Source organism: Anas acuta, chromosome 1 (assembly GCF_963932015.1).
Source record: "Anas acuta chromosome 1, bAnaAcu1.1, whole genome shotgun sequence".
Lineage (NCBI taxonomy): Eukaryota > Metazoa > Chordata > Aves > Anseriformes > Anatidae > Anas > Anas acuta.
This window is the reverse complement of record NC_088979.1, coordinates 77407473-77425998: the sequence shown is the minus strand read 5'-3', so window position 1 is coordinate 77425998 and position 18526 is coordinate 77407473. Positions and strand designations below refer to the sequence as shown.

Below are 18526 nucleotides of genomic sequence, written 5' to 3'. Positions count from 1 at the left end.
TGGCAAATGTGGAAGGCCTGCTATTTTGGACCGCAGTATAATTGAGACAATTTACGCAAGCTAATAGGCTTTATGAATATTTACGGACTGGTAAATGAAAAAGATTGATCTTATTTACATTTCCAAAGTTTACTGAATTGTATGTGAATTCCAGCTTTGTATTTTAATAAGGATTTTTGCAAGCCCCCTGCCTGATTCAGGCAATGATACTGCCCAGCTGTTGGATTCAGTGCTTATCAGGCATTTGTTCCTCTGCACCCAGATGAGTGGCTGCTGCCCCAGTTTTTTAATTGGAAATGGAACAACGCCCATGTTGATGGAGATAAGAAGCAAGTCAGCTTTACATTGCATATCAGCAGCCCTTATCAGAGAACACCATGAGCACACTCAAGCAAAATGTTTAGCAGATCCTTTACAGGGCTGCAGGACAGATTGGATGCATTTTAAAGATGAAGGTTTACAAATTATTACAAATGACAGGGCTTATCTTGCAGGCATTAAATTAAATCAAAACGTGAGGACTGGGCAGGCAGATTTACTGAGGTGGAATAAATAAGAAAAACGAAATGCCTTTTTGCATCAGCAGTGAATGATATAGATCCTGATACACATCAGCAGAGACAAGAAGTTCCCCTTTCCATTTAACTAAGAGGAATATTACCAAGCTGCAAAATTCCCCCAACGTACACCAAAAAGAGAAAACAAACAAACAAACAAAAAACAACCAACCAAAAAAGGCTGTGGATGGCCACAGTGAATTTACCATTTACACATGGAAAAAAGCTATTATACTTGGAAATAGTTTCCTTCTATGGATGCATACTATGTACAAATTGCATTTGCTATACTTAGGAATAATGAAAGCCAACCTCAACAGCTGTGTCAATGGTTCATTTTATTGGCTGTTGCCTAATAAGATACTCCCTGAAATACAACCCTGTGCACAGGAAGGGCTGTGATCTTCAGTTATTATATTCATGATAATACAAAGCGATGTTTCCAGTATTAAACTCTAACTAGGTAAGTATGTGCTAGTCAACAGCATGAAGAAGATACTTTGCTTAAACACAACTGTGTTTTGCAGTTGAACAGAGATGCTGGGGTGTGACTTGAGAAAGGCCTGAATTAACATGCAGTTTACTTCACTTTTAGTGAAGTTCTTTTTGTGGAGTGAACTTACGACATTTTGATGCATCACCAATAGATGTATTTTTTATTACAGCAAATTGAAAAAAAAATCATCTTTTTAACATACGTTATAGTTATTAGCCAAAGTTTTCAAGTGCATTGCATGAGCTTAGCATTAGGGGATACTTTCAGAGCTATGAAGCCATTTAAAGATTTTTAGTGTGCTGTATACTTGTTCCTGTTTCAAACAATTTATTGGTGTTTCAGATCCCCAGAAAATAATAACTGCTTTAGTATAAGTCCCTGAAGAATACAACTGTAGAAAGAGGTCCAGCCCAGGGAGAATCTGGGACACACTATATTCTGGGGATAATAATTTGGCAGGCTTAGTGATTTAGGTTTTAATGAATAGGATTTGGCTTCTAAATAGGAGGGGGTTGAAAAACGCTCAGAGACTGTACTCATACTTGCCTGACTGACCTCATGAAAGCAGAAAACCTAGACATATGTGCCACAGTATATGGTAACAGGGAAAGAAACCCAGATGGCGATGTCTGTGGACAATAGACTGCAGCAGGAGAGGGGAGCAGAGTTGTTGGAGAGGGGAGCCCTATTCTATTTCTCCAGCCTTTCCCCATTTTCTGACCAGCCCTGCTGCTGGTGCAGTATATATCACCAGGCTGTCAGATCATAAATGACCCAGTGATAACCCCCTCTTTGCTCCCATGGACCACACACTGCTTCGTTGGCTGCCACAGGTGAAAGTCCAAACTGTTTGTTTCCTCTAAAGCCATATGCTAGAGACAGCAAGAGTTGAGGACATTGGACACCGCAAATTTTATTGCAGGCATGTGAGATGATTCATCCAAAATGCATGTTGAACGCCCCAGTCGCCATCAGCGTGTCTGCACTGTGTGACACACAAACACTGTCGGTCCTGTAGCTGCTGGCTCTGCGTGGGATCCAGCACAGGATGCCTTAATGAGCACGGCTGTGCACAGAGGGCATCTTCACCTACACCTAGAAATGCAACTTGTATCGTTAGTTCCTCAAAAAAAAATAAACATAAAGCAGTCGTCATCTGAATTTTTGGGGAGCAGAGTTAAAATTCCTTTTTTTCTGTACTGTGTGTGGTGTTTGTTACACCACTGAAGCCTATGGAGCTTCTGACCTGGTGGTGATTTTGCACAAATGGACCTTTGTGGAGCCCAGAGAAGTCACCAGAAGATACTCTCTGGCTTCAGGAGTCACGTCATGCGTGCAGTGAAGGCCATAAAGCGGCCAGCTGCTAAGTGTCTCTTTGCAGAGCAATGGAAAAACTGAGATTCTTCATGCAATTTGAACCACCGCCCTATGAAAGGAGCCCTGTTTTTGCAAAGCCAGAAATGACTAATTAAAAAAAAAAAAAAAAAAAATTTCGCTTACAGAAATGATGCTGCAAAGTTTGCATGCTAACTCCACGTTTCGGTGTTTGATGCTGGTCCCACAGTAGGTAGTGACTGTGCCAGCATCTGCTGCTTTCAGCAAGTCATTTTTGTAGATGCCACAAGAGAAATTTCAAATTGTGGGTTCTGGCCTAGCAGGATAAGACCATTGTGGTGCCAAGGATGTGATCTAAATGCTCCTGCAGAGCAATTGAAATTTTTTTTTTCTTCCCAGAAGTTTTGCCAGCTGGTTATTATTATTATTAAAATCTGAATCTGTTACTCATGTCCAGTAAGTAGCTTCAAAAATATGAGGGAGCAGGGAGGGGGCAGACAGTACACAGTACCAGCAAGCAGTGCTGTTGTTTTCCAGTTTGTATCAAATTCAATTATTACGGTGTTTTTTGTGATCTCATGAGCGGGATTGTTCCTGTGTAAGCAGGAGGAGATGATATCATCACGGAAGTTTTCCTGAGCATGCACAGTCATTTTGGAATGATAGCTTCAAGACATTCTAAATTTGGTTGCCTTCATAAAATGTGGCGTTTGTCTTTCCAAAGAGGAAGGATAAGCTATGCAAAGTCAAGCAATGCCTCTTAGGAAAGACACACTGCTTGATGGTTTGCGTGCGAGTACTGGAGAGGGGACAAGTAGCAAACCATGAAGTGGCCTTTACTGAGCCATCGGTACTATGTCTGTGTCAACCCAAGAGGCTCTTTTAGCACCAGAGTTCATTCGCTGGTGTAGGAGATGGACAAATTCCTGTTGCAAACCTCTAGATCCACCATTTGGATTCGAAGCCAAGATGTTTCTCTTCTGACGTATGCAAATGTAGCTGTGCCAAACTCACCAGCAACAAAACAATCTGAGATAAGGACCGGGGCCCTCACAGCCCAAAAATGTATGGCATTCCAGCTCCTACCCCCCAGAAATTTGCCTTGGACCTAACTCACAATACATGGCTTCTGACATTGTAACCGTCACTTCCTCCACTTACTGAAATGCTGTGAAGTCATATTTATTTTGGCCAGGGAGGGTGATTACCTTTGCATTTCACTGGGGCCAAGGGGGCTGCAGTGCATTACAAGGAATGGCCAGGTCATCCTGCCCTGACAGCCCGGCAGCGCCGTGAGGGAGGCGAGGGGGAAATGTTGATGCTGTGCCTGTCCTCTGGGCCCCAAAAAGAGGGGTAGAAGGATAACAGCTCCTGCTCCCTCCAACCCTCGAATAAGCCTCTTTTAACTTATTTGGTCCAGAATTTTGGAAATCAGCAGAGCCTATGCAAAACAAAACCCACAATTTATTTTTTTTTTATGTAAAAAAATAACAGAATGAGCTTTTGTGTTTGACTTGTCTCGACATGTGATATTAATCATTCTCTTTGTCAGATTTGGAGTTTTTAGGAACTAGATAACATGTTTTGCCATGGCTATGTCTTCTTTCATTCCCTGCCATGAGGGGTAGAAACGGGGCGGGGGTGAGGAGGAATGACTGGCCACTGAGGACCTTTCCCATGGGTTTAATTCAAATCCCAGCTGGAGTTCCAGCTGTTCAACCCTTCTTAATATTTGTATGAACATTTCCCTGTTGTTTGTCCCCCCAACCTCTCCCTTGTTTTGGTAAAGTTACGTTATTTCAGTGATGAAACTACAGTGTGTTTTAATGGGCTCTTATTTTTAAAGTTAAATGACTGAAAGTGCTGAACTACAAACTTTGGTGACACTGACTTTTTACCACCTAAAATTGGCAGTGATCACCAGACCAGAAATGGAAATTGGCAGGTACCACTGGATGTACAGGAGTTCAAGGCCACACCAGTACCATCATGTGCCAGCATTGAGAGGCAATGTTAGTCCTTTGGGGATTCAAGGTAAATAAAAGGCGGGGTGAAACTGGAATGGAGAGTTCAGAAATGGTAGCATAAGCCTAATGCTTTGCAATAGTCCTAACAATTTAAGATAAATGTTCTTCTGCTTTTTTTGTTGTTTTCTTTGTTAATCCTGTAAGGAATCTAGTTCTTTTATACGAATACTTGACGTATGTTCAATTTTGGTTGTTAATGCCTTAAAGACAATGATGTGCAGTGAGGGATACCTCCCTGTTAACTGTTCTGCCTGATTGTTTCAAAAGTGTTTTCAGATGAGATGACGTGGTACGGTTTTTGTATGCAGATGAATCTATCCAAATGATCAGCCACAAATGCAGTGATTGACTGACAGTAAACCAGTGACAGCACATCTGGTTTATCAGTCTCCCACAACACATTTCCTAGATAATATTCTGTGGCTTTCTTTGCATTTTTTCCTTGCTAGAAACAGTAGTTTGTATGTTTGATCTTTGAAGACAGAAGCTGAAGTTTTAAAAATGGTTTGGTGTTTCCACATGTCTGGGCTTTCAGTATCTGACTTGAGTCCTTAAAACGATATTTTGTTTTCCCAAAGCTTTGTTTTAAGGATCTGGGGGAAATTTAGTTTGTAAGAATCTCAGAGAGGCACCTGAAGTCAAACACATGACATAGCATTGAAAAATTCCAGCCTGACCAAGGGTTACGGCAGTGAAGGACAGAGACGCTCAGAGAGTGCATTTGCAACTAGCTGCATCCAGCAATCCTCTTCTTTTCATGGAGCCTAGTGACTGAAGAGTGCGTGGCAGCTTGTTTGCTGGAGATGTCTGCCTCAGCATCAGAGACTTCAGCAGCAATTGCACAGAAACATTCACCAACTGACTTCCATTATATATTCATACCTGTTGTTCTTTAGGATTCAAATGTTTATGTATTTCAGAATGGTTTGTTTTTTTTTCTTCTTCTGCAAGTACTTAGATGGCAAATCCATCCATCTATCATCTTCAATTATCAATATTATTTTGGCCATATTTTATGATAAATGACCCTATGACAGACTTGGGGCTGCCAGAAGACATCAGAACTTCAGATCAGTGCACGTGGGATCTTTTGTACAAAGGAAAAAGATGTGGGGAGGGACAATAGATTATGAATGCTGCCTTCCTGGCTGGCACAGGGCATGGAGGGAGCAGGCCAGGTGCCTGGTTATCAGGGTCTTGTGCCCCATCAGCTGTCCCCAGAGCTGCAACACGTCCATATGGGCTGGCACGGATGAGCCAGGACGCAGAGGAGACTCGCAGCCTTCTGTCATGGCAGCTGGGAGTCTGGCACCTAAAACAGGGATAGAGACCCTTGTTGAGGCAATGGATCCCTAAGCAGGCTGCCTTGGGAAGCTTCCCGCAATAACATTTGGGTAAATGCAGTGCCTTGTCATGGGGGGTTGAAGAAGAAAGGGTTCTTGCTGATGCAAACCAAATCAAGCCAAAACAAGCCCCGGAGATGCCAGTTCAAAGAAAGGTGCTTTAAGTGGCTGCACGTAAAGAAATTAAAAGGCTTCTAGGCAGCAGCAAAACTGCTCTGAGCACGTCTTGAGTAAGACCAACCTGCCAGTGATGGATTAGCCACAGTGAAAATATTGATCTTTCCCTCAGATTGGAGGGAAAATGTGGCTTTAATCACAACACACCTGCTGTAACACACCTCCCCTCAGTACTGGCATGCAGCTCCCCGCTGCTGGATGGCATTGGCTGGAGTGTAGGGGTACACGCTCAAGCTGCTTTGAGAAGCTGTGTTATTTCATGAGTGCTGGAGCAGTGTGGATGTTCCTACCTTTCCTCCCTGTTGGTGTCAGTGTGGACATCACTAGGAGAGCCCCTCTTGGGCATCCTCACAACATTTCACAGTATCCTCACATCTGACATGGTCTCTTCAACCATTTAAAGCTTTACTCTGACACTTGAGCAATAATGGTAAGTGTCAACATGGTATTTGCTGCAGTGTTCAAGCCAAGGCATCCTCAGAGCTTAAGCTGCAAGCTTAATGAGCCTTTAAAGTGCCTAAAACATTTTTTATTTTATTTATTTATTTATTTTTCCCCAGGATGCATTTCTGTCTCTAGAAAGAAATACTTAGCACTAGCTGTTTGATGTAAGCTTAGCAGTAGGCATTCTTCCAGTGGCAGTGGGCGTTGTTTGCTTTATAGGAATCTTTTTTCCTTACCTTCCCCCAGATTCTGGGAGGTGTTTCAGCTCTCTTCTGTGAGCGTGTGAAGGTTCGCAAGCATGGAGCATCTCGCCAAAACAGCTTGCACCCCCTCACTGAAGTAAGCTGAAATTTGGAAAATGGCGAGGTGGGCATTCAGCTGGGGAAATACCTGCAGGACAGCTGCTGCAGGACAGAGGATTTCTTTAGTTGCAGTTCAGGTTTCTTACTGCTTCTTTTGCTCCACAGCAAGGTGAACCTCCTCAGAAGATCTTGGCAGCCTCAGTTCTCTCTGAAAATGGGAATTTACCTTCTGAATCTTAGACCTGCTAGGCTGAATTCCCCCTGCACACTGTTTTTGGCCCTCAGCTCTAGGGAGGGGAGAGGCTGTGTTTCTGTTTGCTTCTATATAGCTAGGGAGGAGCCTTACTCTCCAGTTGTGTACTGATGGCTGATGGAGAGTGAGGTGAGTTACAGCTGCCAGAAAGGTGGAGCTAAGACCCACAACTCCAGTCTTCCAGGTAAGATACTCGCCTTTGATTAAAGTTAAGTCAGTTTTAGAAATGGGGTCTTCCAAGTACCAGGTGGACCTGAAGGATGATTTAATCGGGGAGGCCCTGATGTCTTTACAGAAGGTTTCACAGAAGTAATGACGTGGCCATGGCACTGAAGTGCTTAGGTGCTTTCGTGCCTCTCCCAGCGAGTGTGCCTGGATCTCTCCTGGTTCTGAGTACCTCTGGCACCCTGCCCATCACTTCATCCGTTTTACTTCTTTGGCTTGAGCTTGTCCACAGTAATCACCTGGGCTGGCACCTACTGAGGCAGAAATTCTCTCATGTTCACCCTATTGATTGTTTCTCCAAGAAAGCAAAAATAGGAGGACCAAGGGGAGAGAGGTCAGGGTGAGAGTGAGCAGGAGGCATGTCTTCAGGCACATTAAGTGGTGAGCTGATGGTCCATCAGCTGAGAGTTACAGCGCAGTTTGGACGAGAGGCTGCCCTTGCTGGTGCAATGAATTTGGCCTTTAAACTCTATCAATGTGCCCTTCCACATGCTCAGGCTGTGCAGGAGTCCCAAGGGGCTGCTTTAGATAGTAAAACACTAAAACGAGTCTCTAGGAGGAATAATGCCAAAGCTTCTATCAGTAATGCTTGAGCTGTTCCTTATGTTGTGAGAAGTCTCTTTTTAAATCATCTACTTATTTTTTCTTCTCCAGGAGTAGCTTACAACTACAAAATATCCATTCTCAAGGGGACCCTTATATACCTGTTGGAGTATAAGGCATTTTTCAAGCATAAATTAAATATATTTCTCCTGCTGTGGTTTACTCTGTTTCACAGGCTAAAAGTAAAACAGAGAAGACATGAATTAAAGCAGACAATGTTTTGCCTGACCTTTGTGCAAGAGCAAGTAAAGCTGGCAAGAGCAATTCTCTTGTCCCCTGGCCTTGTGGGGTGGCAATACCCTTCCCATGCAAGTCTGGCTCCTCGCTGTCAGAGAGCAAACAGCCGGGGATGGGTGCTTGCAATGCGCGTGGAGATAGTGATTCATTTTATAGATTGTGCTGTCTGAAAGAGACGCCTTCAGAACACCTGTGAACTTAATGAGCCTTGCAGAAGGCTGGGAATAATATAAATGGGGAGTGTGTGCATTTCAATAAATTTGAAGATGATAGATTGGATGGGATCTGTAAAAAAATAAAAATAAAAAAAAAAAATCAGATCATCTGTTCTGGCATTAAACAGGTCTTAGAATTTAACCTGCTACTTCCTGCCGTGGGAATGCTTATTTTTTCCAATAAGTGACCATTTAAGAATGAAAAAAAAAGGAGTTATGTTTACTGCTGTCTATTCTTGGAGTCTTCCCGGTGTCATTTAATAGCATCCAGAAGAGAGAAATCTTGCCTTTTCTGCAATTTGAATGTCGTTTTCTTTAATGAAAGGAAAAACAGTCAGCTTTTCCTGTTGATTAACATTAATAACCTCTGCAAGGAGGTTATATTACCAAAAAAAAAAAAAAAAAGTGCTTGATTTTAATCCTGTTTACTCTATTTTTGCTGGAGTATTCAGGTCCATCTTCTTACTTTTATTCATATAGAAGTACCACAGAGATGCCTAGTGCTTCATGGATTTAAAAAGGAGTCTTGCAATGGTGCTTTCAGGCTCCAAAATGCTTGTTCTTAGTGTGCACCAGTTCTGGCTTCACTGCACCACTTCCAGCACTGGAAACAAGAGCAGAGATTTTTCTCTGGTACACAAGAGTATGGAAGCATCTAATGATTCTATGCATCTAATGCTAAGGTTTAAACCTTGCTCTTCAGTCCTTCAAGTAGCTCCTAAATATTAGAGATCAGGCTAAGACTGACTGGTTGGATCAAATTACCCCACATCTCACCGCATTGTCACTTGAAGCATCTCACACCAGCCACCATGAAGAATGAGAGTGGTGGTCTTGTTGGATTTCAGGTCTAATCCTTTGTGGCAGCCAGCCCTGATGGCTGTAGTCTCCAAAGGTCACATCATCTTCGGCACAGATGCTGTGCACGTGGCTGAAGAAGGCATACTAATATATTGATTCACAACTTGATCTAGCTAGACTGAAGCAGCATTGCATGAAGTTTACTGGCTCTCAAGAAAAGTTCATTTTCAGTATAAGTTAATTTTACAGCCCTTCTGATTTGGGGAGGACAAAAAGGCAAAATTAGGGGGAGAACCAAAGGCAAAATTTCCTAGAAAGGTTGGACTTGAAGAGTTTTAAGAAAACACAGGATGTGCTCTGTTTGAGCTCATCACTTATTTAGTCTATTTAATATACTTAATCCATACCTGTGGTGAGCGAGCATATATCATAATTGCTGATGAAGATTTTAGCTTTGTGTCATATTTTGTAAATCAGTAACATTTAAGATGAACAGGAACAGGTAAGAGCCGAGCTTTAACAGACTTTTGTTATTTAACACAAAGCCTTTTCATTTTAGTGCCTCTGTTAAAGCAGGGAGAGAAGTTTGTCACTTGCTTTAAAGTGACCCTCATAAGATTAAATATTTTCTCTTATTGTACTGCTGCTGGTGACCCTTGGCAGCAGCTGTGGGTGACAGGTGTGAGAGTGAAGTTATCTCACTGCTAGGTACTGTCTTATTCTCACACGGGAAAGGAAGAGGGAGGCAAATGCCATGTTTGCTTCCAAGGTATTGGCATATTCCCACATCCCTCACTGCTTCCCCCGTAAGTGTCAATCATGCTGTAGGGTACAAAACTGAACATCCTAGCATGCATAAGCCATTCAGAAAGGAGATTTTTCAAAAATACAGTAGGTGGCAGAAAGTGAAATTGGCATTTGCTTTCATTGACATAAAGTTCAGTTTCTGACAAAGATCCATAGTGGTTTAAGATTCCCATAGTATTATGCATGCTTGACATTAGGTAATCTTCAGCAATGGGGAAAGAGGAGGTGAATGTAAAATATTGAGTTCTCCTCTTACTTTTATATGTGAATTGGGAGTAGTGATCCCAACAGCAGGCTCACGTGGATGTGTAATAATGAACCTGATTTACAAGCAATGACTGCCTTTAAGATGTTATCGAGTGCTTTTTCTTCCCTTGGGTCTCTTGTAACCTTCTTGTTTTGAAAACAGTTCCTTGGCACTTGCTTCCTGAGCCCCGTGCTGAACACAGGAAAGATGGTGGTTCTGGGGCAGAAGAAGTTGTTTCATTTATTCCATGTGGAAACTGGACAGGTGTGCCATGTGCCAGGATTTCTAAAAATGCAGTACAAAATTACAGGCAGTAAGCAATGAGGGGAAAAGAAAAAAAAAAAAAAAAAGTTGCCTATTGCTTCATCTTTAAGAAAAGGAAGACAGATTTATGTGAGGAGAATAAATGAAACTTCTAGGGAAAAGAGAGTGGGAGCCAACTCAGAAAATGGCCATGGGAACCAACCTTGAGGTTTAATTGCCTGAAATGGAGAGCTTTTCCATCCCCATTTCTGGTTTTCTTTATTCACTGTTTTGTTGTCCCACAACAACCTTGAGTGGCCTTAGGGGTTTGCACTGGGGATACACTGAGGCACTAGTTCAGTCTAGAAGGAGTACCGAACATTAGAGGAGAGGTGGGCTTTCTGTCCAGGAGGTGTTGTGGACACTCATTACATCATGTTTTCCGTGCTTTGTTTTGATTGATGGCTTTATGAACATACATCTGGCACAGCTTTTCAAGCCTGGCCTTCAAGAGCTGATGTGTTAACTTCCTAGACAAAGCCCTGGGACTACCCAAAACACCTACCTGATCCCATTGCACTGCATTTTGTCATCTCATTAGCACAGATTTTGTCGTTCCAGTCCATCTCGACTTTAGTAGGATGAGTCAGAGTCTGAGAATTGCTTTTTTCTTTTTTCTTTTTTTTTTTTCCTTAAGACTGCTTTCCATTAAATCTGCATTACCTTGCTTTACTGAGTTTAAATCTTAAAGCTGTACTTAAAGGACCAAAGACGCTTTAGCCACACAATTGCCATTTGACATGGGAAATTGAATGGCTAAGCCCCTGCATATATGTAATAGTCTGTACACTGCTGGATAGATTATATAATTATTCTTCATATATTAAGCAACCAATTGCTGATTTGTGTACATATGTTGGTTCATCCTTTACCAATTTCCTGTGACTGATAGTTTCCAGGAGATTAAAAGAATAGTTGGTTCCTGTCCCTTTTTTCTTCTCTTTATTTTTGTCCTTTAGCAAGAATATTTGTGTGTGTGTGTGTTTAATAGCATTCATTCCCTAGAGAATAATCTCAGTCCTTGTTTTAGCTGGCCTCCTTCTGAGAGTGTGTTAAATCTGTAGCCAAGATCACAGGCAGCCCTGGGCAAATCATTGGGCTGTTATTAACCTGCCGCCATGGCAACTGCTGCTCACCAGCCTGGGGACAAAAAATGTTTTTATTCTGCTGACTTGCACAAAAGGTTCTAGTGATGCCTTGTACAAAATGGCCATTGAAAGGGGAGATGCAGCGATGTGTGGTTGTGCTCCACAGTTTCATATTTAAATCACTTTACTCTGCTGTGTTGGAAGTGGATGTACAGCTGAAAGCTTCAGTGCAGTGGCTGTATGGAAAGTAAAAAGTAACAGAAAATGGGAACTAGACTTTAAAAAAAAAAAAAAAAACTTTTGGTCAGCTTTAGTTTGCAGAAAATCAGTGGCACTTGATGGCACTTGCCATCAGTGTGCTATCAAGCTATTTTTTAAAAGTGAGTATGAGATAGGCAAACGTCATTGTGGTTTGCTGTATACTGTATGAAGGTACTTGCTGACTTGGGGTTACAGAAATGGATCATAAAGCAGATTGCCTAGAAAGCTTCCATTTTGAGAAGAAATCTTACCCAGCTGGGAAGCTGGGTACAAGTATCATAGTGCTTGAAGAACTTCTAATTTTAGCTGTTTTATGAAGCTGCTCCTCTTTAAGGTTTGAATTAAAATAAATAAATAAATAAAATTAGAAAACAGCTCTATTGTTCAGGCGAGGCATGAATTTAGGGTCCTCACAAAGCAAGGGCCTGGCAGCCCTAATGCCAAGATGAGGTGCTGTCCCACGGGTCACGTACCCTCTGGCAGGAGACTCTGCAGAAGCTGTGGTGTTGATCTGGATGGCAGACAACTGTGCATGTATGGGTGCTGTCTCATGGAAACGTGCTGTTTTGGGACTCTGTGTGCACTTGCAAGCTGGCAGTGTGCAATTTCCCTGTGAACTGAAGACCCTCTGCCTGCATGTTGAGGGTTGCTGTGAAGTTCCTGCAGTTCCACGTTCGGGCAGTTTCCTCTGCCTCACTCAAAATAGTGTGGTTGCTTAACAGACCTCTTAGGGTGTCCCTTGGCCATAGTCTGAAACAATAAAGGCCACTCAAATTGTTGTGGTGCCTTCTTACTTGGGCTGTTGGGGTAGAACATGAAGAGTATAGCCACAAAGATGCTATGTGCTACTGCCAACACCTTGGAAGAGAGGGTTTTGCCACCATCAGTCCGTATTCAAGGGTCTGTAGATGAACAAAAGGTGTTGCGAAAATGTGTTGGGATAAGATATCCTTCAATTTCTGTAAGACGGTTGTTCTGCTAGTAGCTTGGGCAGCAGGCTGTGCAGTGTGGGGTACCAGGGAGACAGGTACCTAGCTGGGTGGCATTAATCGTTAATCCTCTGTTTATACCAATTTTGAGAGTTTTGTCAAGCAGGCTGCTCCCATTTTCTGAAACAGGAAGCTTTTCTTGCAGACCTTGTCAGTCTGTTGGTTTTGCTTCCAGCTGTTTTTATTTCCCATCTCTGGTGGGATCTTTCTGTGAAGCAATCAGCATGAGGAGGTGATTGACCTCCTGCTCACCAGGTAGCAAGCTGGCGTTTGGTTTCCTGCTCCTTCATGAGTAGGACCTGGGAGGCCGTTTTGTGCTGGGCTTGTAGCCATGTCAGTGCTGGCTATGCTCTGCTGAGCTGCCATGCTGTTAGTCCTGGACAGTTCTTTGCTGCTAGCCCTGCACCAGATGCAACAATTTCTGGGATAAAGTCTAGGAGATTTGGGCCTGATGCAGAGGCAGACACTGGTGAAGGCGAGCCAGCCTCACGTGTAGGACATGTTGAGTCCGATGTGTAGCTTGGGAGCTGTGGTAAAGCTGAGGTTTGCTCTGCAAGGCCTGGTATCGAAACTCAACCCTGAACCTCTGTGATAAGACGAACACGAGAGATGATTTCCTCTGATAGCACACATCTGTGTTTGCTTGCTGTGCCTCGTCCCCTGAGTGCCCAGCTGCCGTGTCTGTCGGTGCTGCAGGGTTTCTGTCCTGGAGGTAGCTCCCACTGCGCGGCTTCCAGCTGTGGGCTTGGCTATGGATGTTTCCCAGGCTCACTCCCATGCAATTAAACCTTGCCTGCAGCCAGCAGAGTGGCATTTTAAGTCATCTCGGTGGTGGTAGCTGCTTGAGCCTGACTGGGACATTTGCCGGTGGCTCTCTAAAAAGAGAATTTTATACTTACGGACTAGGACTTTGAGGAAGCCAGGATGTGTGGGTTTGGCTGTCCCATACCCACGCAGGGTTTCTTAATTTCATGCCATCCAGCAGGAGCAGTGGGCTGTGGCACTAGGCCCGGCGCGCCATCGAGCGGGGTCCTAATGGCTTGTGTGCGTTGCGCAGTTGTATGAAACGTACCTTAATGGAGACAGCTTAATGCCATCACCCCGAAGTAATGAATTGGTATGGATTGCCATTACCATTATAACGCGGTTAAAAGCTGTGTTTGTTTCCGATTTACATTTCCCAGCTCTGCAAGCAGATGGGCTTTCAGGCAGGGCGGTCGGGAGGAGCCTGGTAATACGGCTGCCACGACCTTATTGCAGCGCTTGCCGAGCAGCAGTTCTGGGGGGTTGTTTTGTTAGCTCAGACTGCCTAGACAATAAATTTCATTAAGACTATGATTACGCTACTGCAGACTGTACTCAGGGATCACTGTAAATCCAGTGCGTCCTATAAAGCTGGAAATGTATAATACTGCTCCATCTCACTACTGTCAGTAAAAATTGCTATTTTTTGGCAGCTACTATTTTTTTTCTGCTGATAAATATCTGTATCTGTACAAACTTATATGGATTTAGACAGAAAGATATGGAAGAGCACAGAGTAGTTAGGTTTCACAGACCTAAACATGTTCCCCTGTCAATGAAAGCAACAAAGCATCTTTCACTTTTCCAGAAGGCTTCGTTGGCTTGAGCGCTTACTTCTCTGGCTTCCCAAGCAGTGCTAGCACCTGGTGCTCGTGTCCTTAATACCAGTAATGCTGACATGTGATGAGCTCTGTGTCAGCAGCTGAATTGCAATGGATCACTTCAGATAAACAGCTTTTTTTCTTTTTCCATTTCATAGGCTGTCTCATCGATCTCCTCTTGATCCTGTAGAGTTAGGAGCACTTGGCCCACTTTCTGGGCTTTGAGCCCACCCCAACAGATCTGTAGGTCACTGTTTTAGAGGGTGATGCTTTCTTGCACCATCTATAGATTTTTGCTTAGCGCAACATCAATGTCTGGGCCTTTTATTCCCCATGGCTTTTGTCAAGCAGAGAGCGAATATTCTTTTCCCTCATTATTTGCTTTTTGCTCATAACGTTCCTTTGGCTTTCTCTCTTCTGCTTAGGTTGCTTTGAATGTTGCATTAAGTGCCTAGGAGGAGTGCCATATGCTTCGCTGGTGGCAACCATTCTCTGCTTCTCGGGGGTAGCCTTGTTTTGTGGCTGCGGCCATGTGGCGCTCACAGGCACGGTGTCCATCCTTGAGCAGCACTTCTCCACGACTGCCAGCGACCATGCTTTGCTGAGTGAAGTGTAAGTATGCCTCCCATTGCCATTATTCATGAAGAACTTCCACCACAGCACCTTCATGCTAGATGGGCAGAGATGGGTTCAAATCTCAGTCTCTATCCCTGAGCATTAGGTTGCCTGTTTCTCCAACACCTATAGGTGTTTTTCAGTGTTTACACTCAAAGATGCAGAGTGTGTATCCTGCTTAACCCATTTGTATTCATTACATCAGTTTCATGAGCATCAAGAGACCTCTAAATAGGTGCATTATACCTACTGCTCCAGAATTATACCTGACTTTTTTTAGTCATCAGAAAACAAAGATGCACCCAGAGTGGAGAAGCAGCTTTTTGCACAGGGCAGGATAAGATCCTGTGCTTGAATTAGATTCCCTGGTAAATGTGTTGAAACCCAAAGAAATACTATCCAGCAGCAATACAAAGTTTGAAGGTATAACAGAAATAACTGTGAAGCGTTGTTGTGTCCATCGCCCCTCAGAAGAAGGTGGATGGGTATTGTGCACTAAGCAGAAAAGCAGGAAAAAAAGGAGAGAGGAAGGATTATAAATAGTATAGATGTTTGTCTTTGCTACTTCAGCCTTTGCAAATAACCAACAGTGAAATGTTAGGGGATTTTGTGTTCCTGAGCTTTATCAGTGAAGCCTGTTTCAGAGCCTGCAGCCAGCATCCAGCCCCACTGGAGCAAACCTCTGTTTTCCTTTAATGATGAGGACCGTGTAGACCCAAGTGTTCAGTACTTCAGATACCTGGTCTTTGGAGCATCAGCTGGGTGTTACATGTCCCCTGATGCTGAAGCTGCTGGTCCTTGAGAAGACTTCTGTTCAGTGGTGGAAAGGAATTTTGATCAAGCTGAACTTCATGGAGATTGCATGCCAGTGTCAAGATGCTAAGGAGTCAGGACAGCAGGAACATGGGCTCTACAGGGGGGCCCTGCCCATCTGCTAGCTTCTGCAAAGTTTTTGTTTGTTTGTTTGTTTTTGTTACTTCATTGTTTTGCATTGTTTTTGTTTTTCCATAGCCTTCCTTTTAGCTCTTGTGGACACAGACCTGTCAATCTGCAGGCACTGAGCCTGAGACCACCACAACTCCCCCCTTCCCATCCTCTGAGAGCACTGACTGCAGGCCTGCAGCACCATTTGGGGGCTTTTCCCCCTCCCAATGCCCAAAGCTGCCCCATGGCACTGGGATTGCACCCAGCCACTGATCCCTGTGCCCCCTGAGGCTGAGCACCACATCCCCAGCTCTGTTGTGTGAACCACAGGGATGCTGCCATTAGCATAAAAATTTAGAGAAAAACAATGAGCAGCTGTTCTTAGAATTTGAAAATTAAATTGCAAAAGTAGCCACAACAGGCAGCAAGTTTTGAATTTTGGAGAATTGTTGACAATGTTTCTTGCCGAGGCAGCATCAGCAGCTGGGGGGCTGTGTAATTCCTACCAAATTCCAGCTGTAATTCCAGCTGTGGTCTCTGGCTCTGTGGAAGTCAAACAAGAAAGGCAAGGGAGAGGAGATGCCAGAAAGGGGCAAATTATTTAAGGCCAAGAGATGTAAAATAAATGAAAAATATATTAGTAGGGCCATCATTTGTAGAACAGATTTTTAACCAGGTTTTGTATTACTAATTTCTAGTAATGTACATAGACTGTTGGTGACAGTGAAATGTATTCTTTTATTCTCCATCAAATGCTGAGTTAATTTTTTCATGCTTTATAGTGCAGGTGCAATGGGTTTATCCTGTTATTTTGAATCACTTTGGAAAATAAACATGAACACTATTTCACTTCCCACATATAATTTTAAATGAGCAATATCCTATTTTGATACAAGGGGTGTGCTATCTGTCTGGATAACATTTAACTGTATAAATGGTAGTCATCAGTTTTCTTTAAATGAAGCTAAAACATGCAGGTGCTCCTTGAAGAAGCTAGTTGGGGGAGAGTAGTGAGAATTGAAAAAAAATCTAAGGAAAAATGTATATGCATTTTTTCCTAAAACAAACAAATGAAAGCATTAGTATAGATCTACAAAGTTAATTTTCCTGTTATGTGAATATATTCATCTGAAATAAACATCTCAATAAAAAAAATATATATATATATATTTTTAAAGACATTAATTCTGGAGAAGTTTGCAATGAAGTATGATTTTTGGAGACCAGCAGAATTGTTGTATAGAAGATCTGGCATTCTGGTCCTCCAAAACAGTCAGGTTCACACACTGAATCCATAACTGGATTGGTAATACTAGAAATGATTCCATTTACCTGTTCTACCAAGAGTAAGAATACCATAAGATTTTCACTGCAGATGGTAGGTTTGTAGGAAATCAAGAATCTTCTCAAATAAGATTCAAAGGAAGCTTTTATGCCACATACCCTGCGATCTTCTTCTGGACAGTTCCAGACTACCTCAAATGGAAGTATTTCCTAAATATTTGCTGTAGGTTTTTAAAGCTTAACTGCATTAAAGGGAGCTTAACACAGCTGTGTGACTTCAGGTGCTGAAGCTCTCTTGGAAGTACCCTCCTAGGCTGTGGAGCAGACCATTCCTCAGAACTCTCTGCAACGTTTGCTGAGTTTTGTATCAGACAAGTTCCACACCAATTTCTGTAAACATATGTTAACTGGATTTTACATGTCAAAACAGTGAATTTTGGGGGTCTACTTCCTTCCCCTAAGCCAAAGGAGCCACCGTGGAGCATGGTTGTTCAGCCAGTAGTTCAGCTCCAGCCTTTTCTGCTTCAGTGCACACTTTCTATGCCATAGCTATTGGACATTCCCTGAGGTAGGTGTCAGGGTCAGACACAGGGGAAAAAAAAATAATTTCTATGATGGATGAACGAAATGGAGTCTTCCAGCTTGTGACTAACGGCAGTCAGGCTAGGAACTGCAGCACAAACAGTGTGTGCAAAACTAATGGGCATTGGTACTGCTTACCTGCAGAAGTTGTAGCAGCACTTTCCTGCAGCCTACATGCTTAAAATGCTTTAAAGAGCCTTGAGCTGTGTTTCTAGAAAGTGAGTTGACTCATACCTGTTATGATTAGGGAAGACTTGCTTTGTTTTAAAAGGAATTAAATCTAATTACATCCTTTTTTTTTTTCTTTTTCATTTTAGAATACAGCTAATGCAGTATGTAATTTATGGCATTGCATCATTTTTCTTCTTATATGGAATAATCCTTTTGGCAGAAGGCTTTTACACAACAAGTGCTGTGAAGGAGCTGCATGGAGAGTTCAAAACGACAGCTTGTGGCCGCTGCATCAGTGGGATGGTGAGTAGCACTAGGAGTGGGAACGTTGTCTTTCCTTGCTAAAACCTGTTGGGCTTGGCTTGACTCCTGTGTCTCTGAACCACAGTGTATTGCCAGAACCTCTGTTTAACTCCTTATGGGTGAGCCAGTCCCTGTTGCTGGTCCCTGTCTGAATTTTGTGGATGCTTGGTCAAACCCAAGTTCTGCAGGTTGACTGGTGGGGTGCTACCGCGGCCTTCCCCTCCTAAAGCTGAACCCACTGTTTGAAACTGGTGGAGGCTGGTGATTTTGAAAAACTCTGTGTGAGACAAAATGAAATTTGCACTTTTGAAC

At 43.0% G+C, this 18526-nt stretch overlaps 1 protein-coding gene across 10 annotated transcripts in view; it reads left to right on the top strand.

Moving 5' to 3' along the window:
- GPM6B (glycoprotein M6B) overlaps positions 1-18526 on the top strand; it is a 109782-nt gene that overhangs the window by 77969 nt on the left and 13287 nt on the right. For 5 of the 10 annotated variants that reach the window (XM_068683280.1, XM_068683243.1, XM_068683232.1 and 2 more), the window contains exons 2-3: positions 14761-14947; positions 18058-18214. In XM_068683280.1, coding sequence (XP_068539381.1) covers positions 14761-14947; positions 18058-18214 — 344 coding nt within the window. Of the gene's footprint in view, positions 1-4302; positions 4423-14760; positions 14948-18057; positions 18215-18526 lie in introns of all 10 variants that reach the window. The other 5 variants (XM_068683225.1, XM_068683253.1, XM_068683261.1 and 2 more) reach the window with 2 other exon arrangements.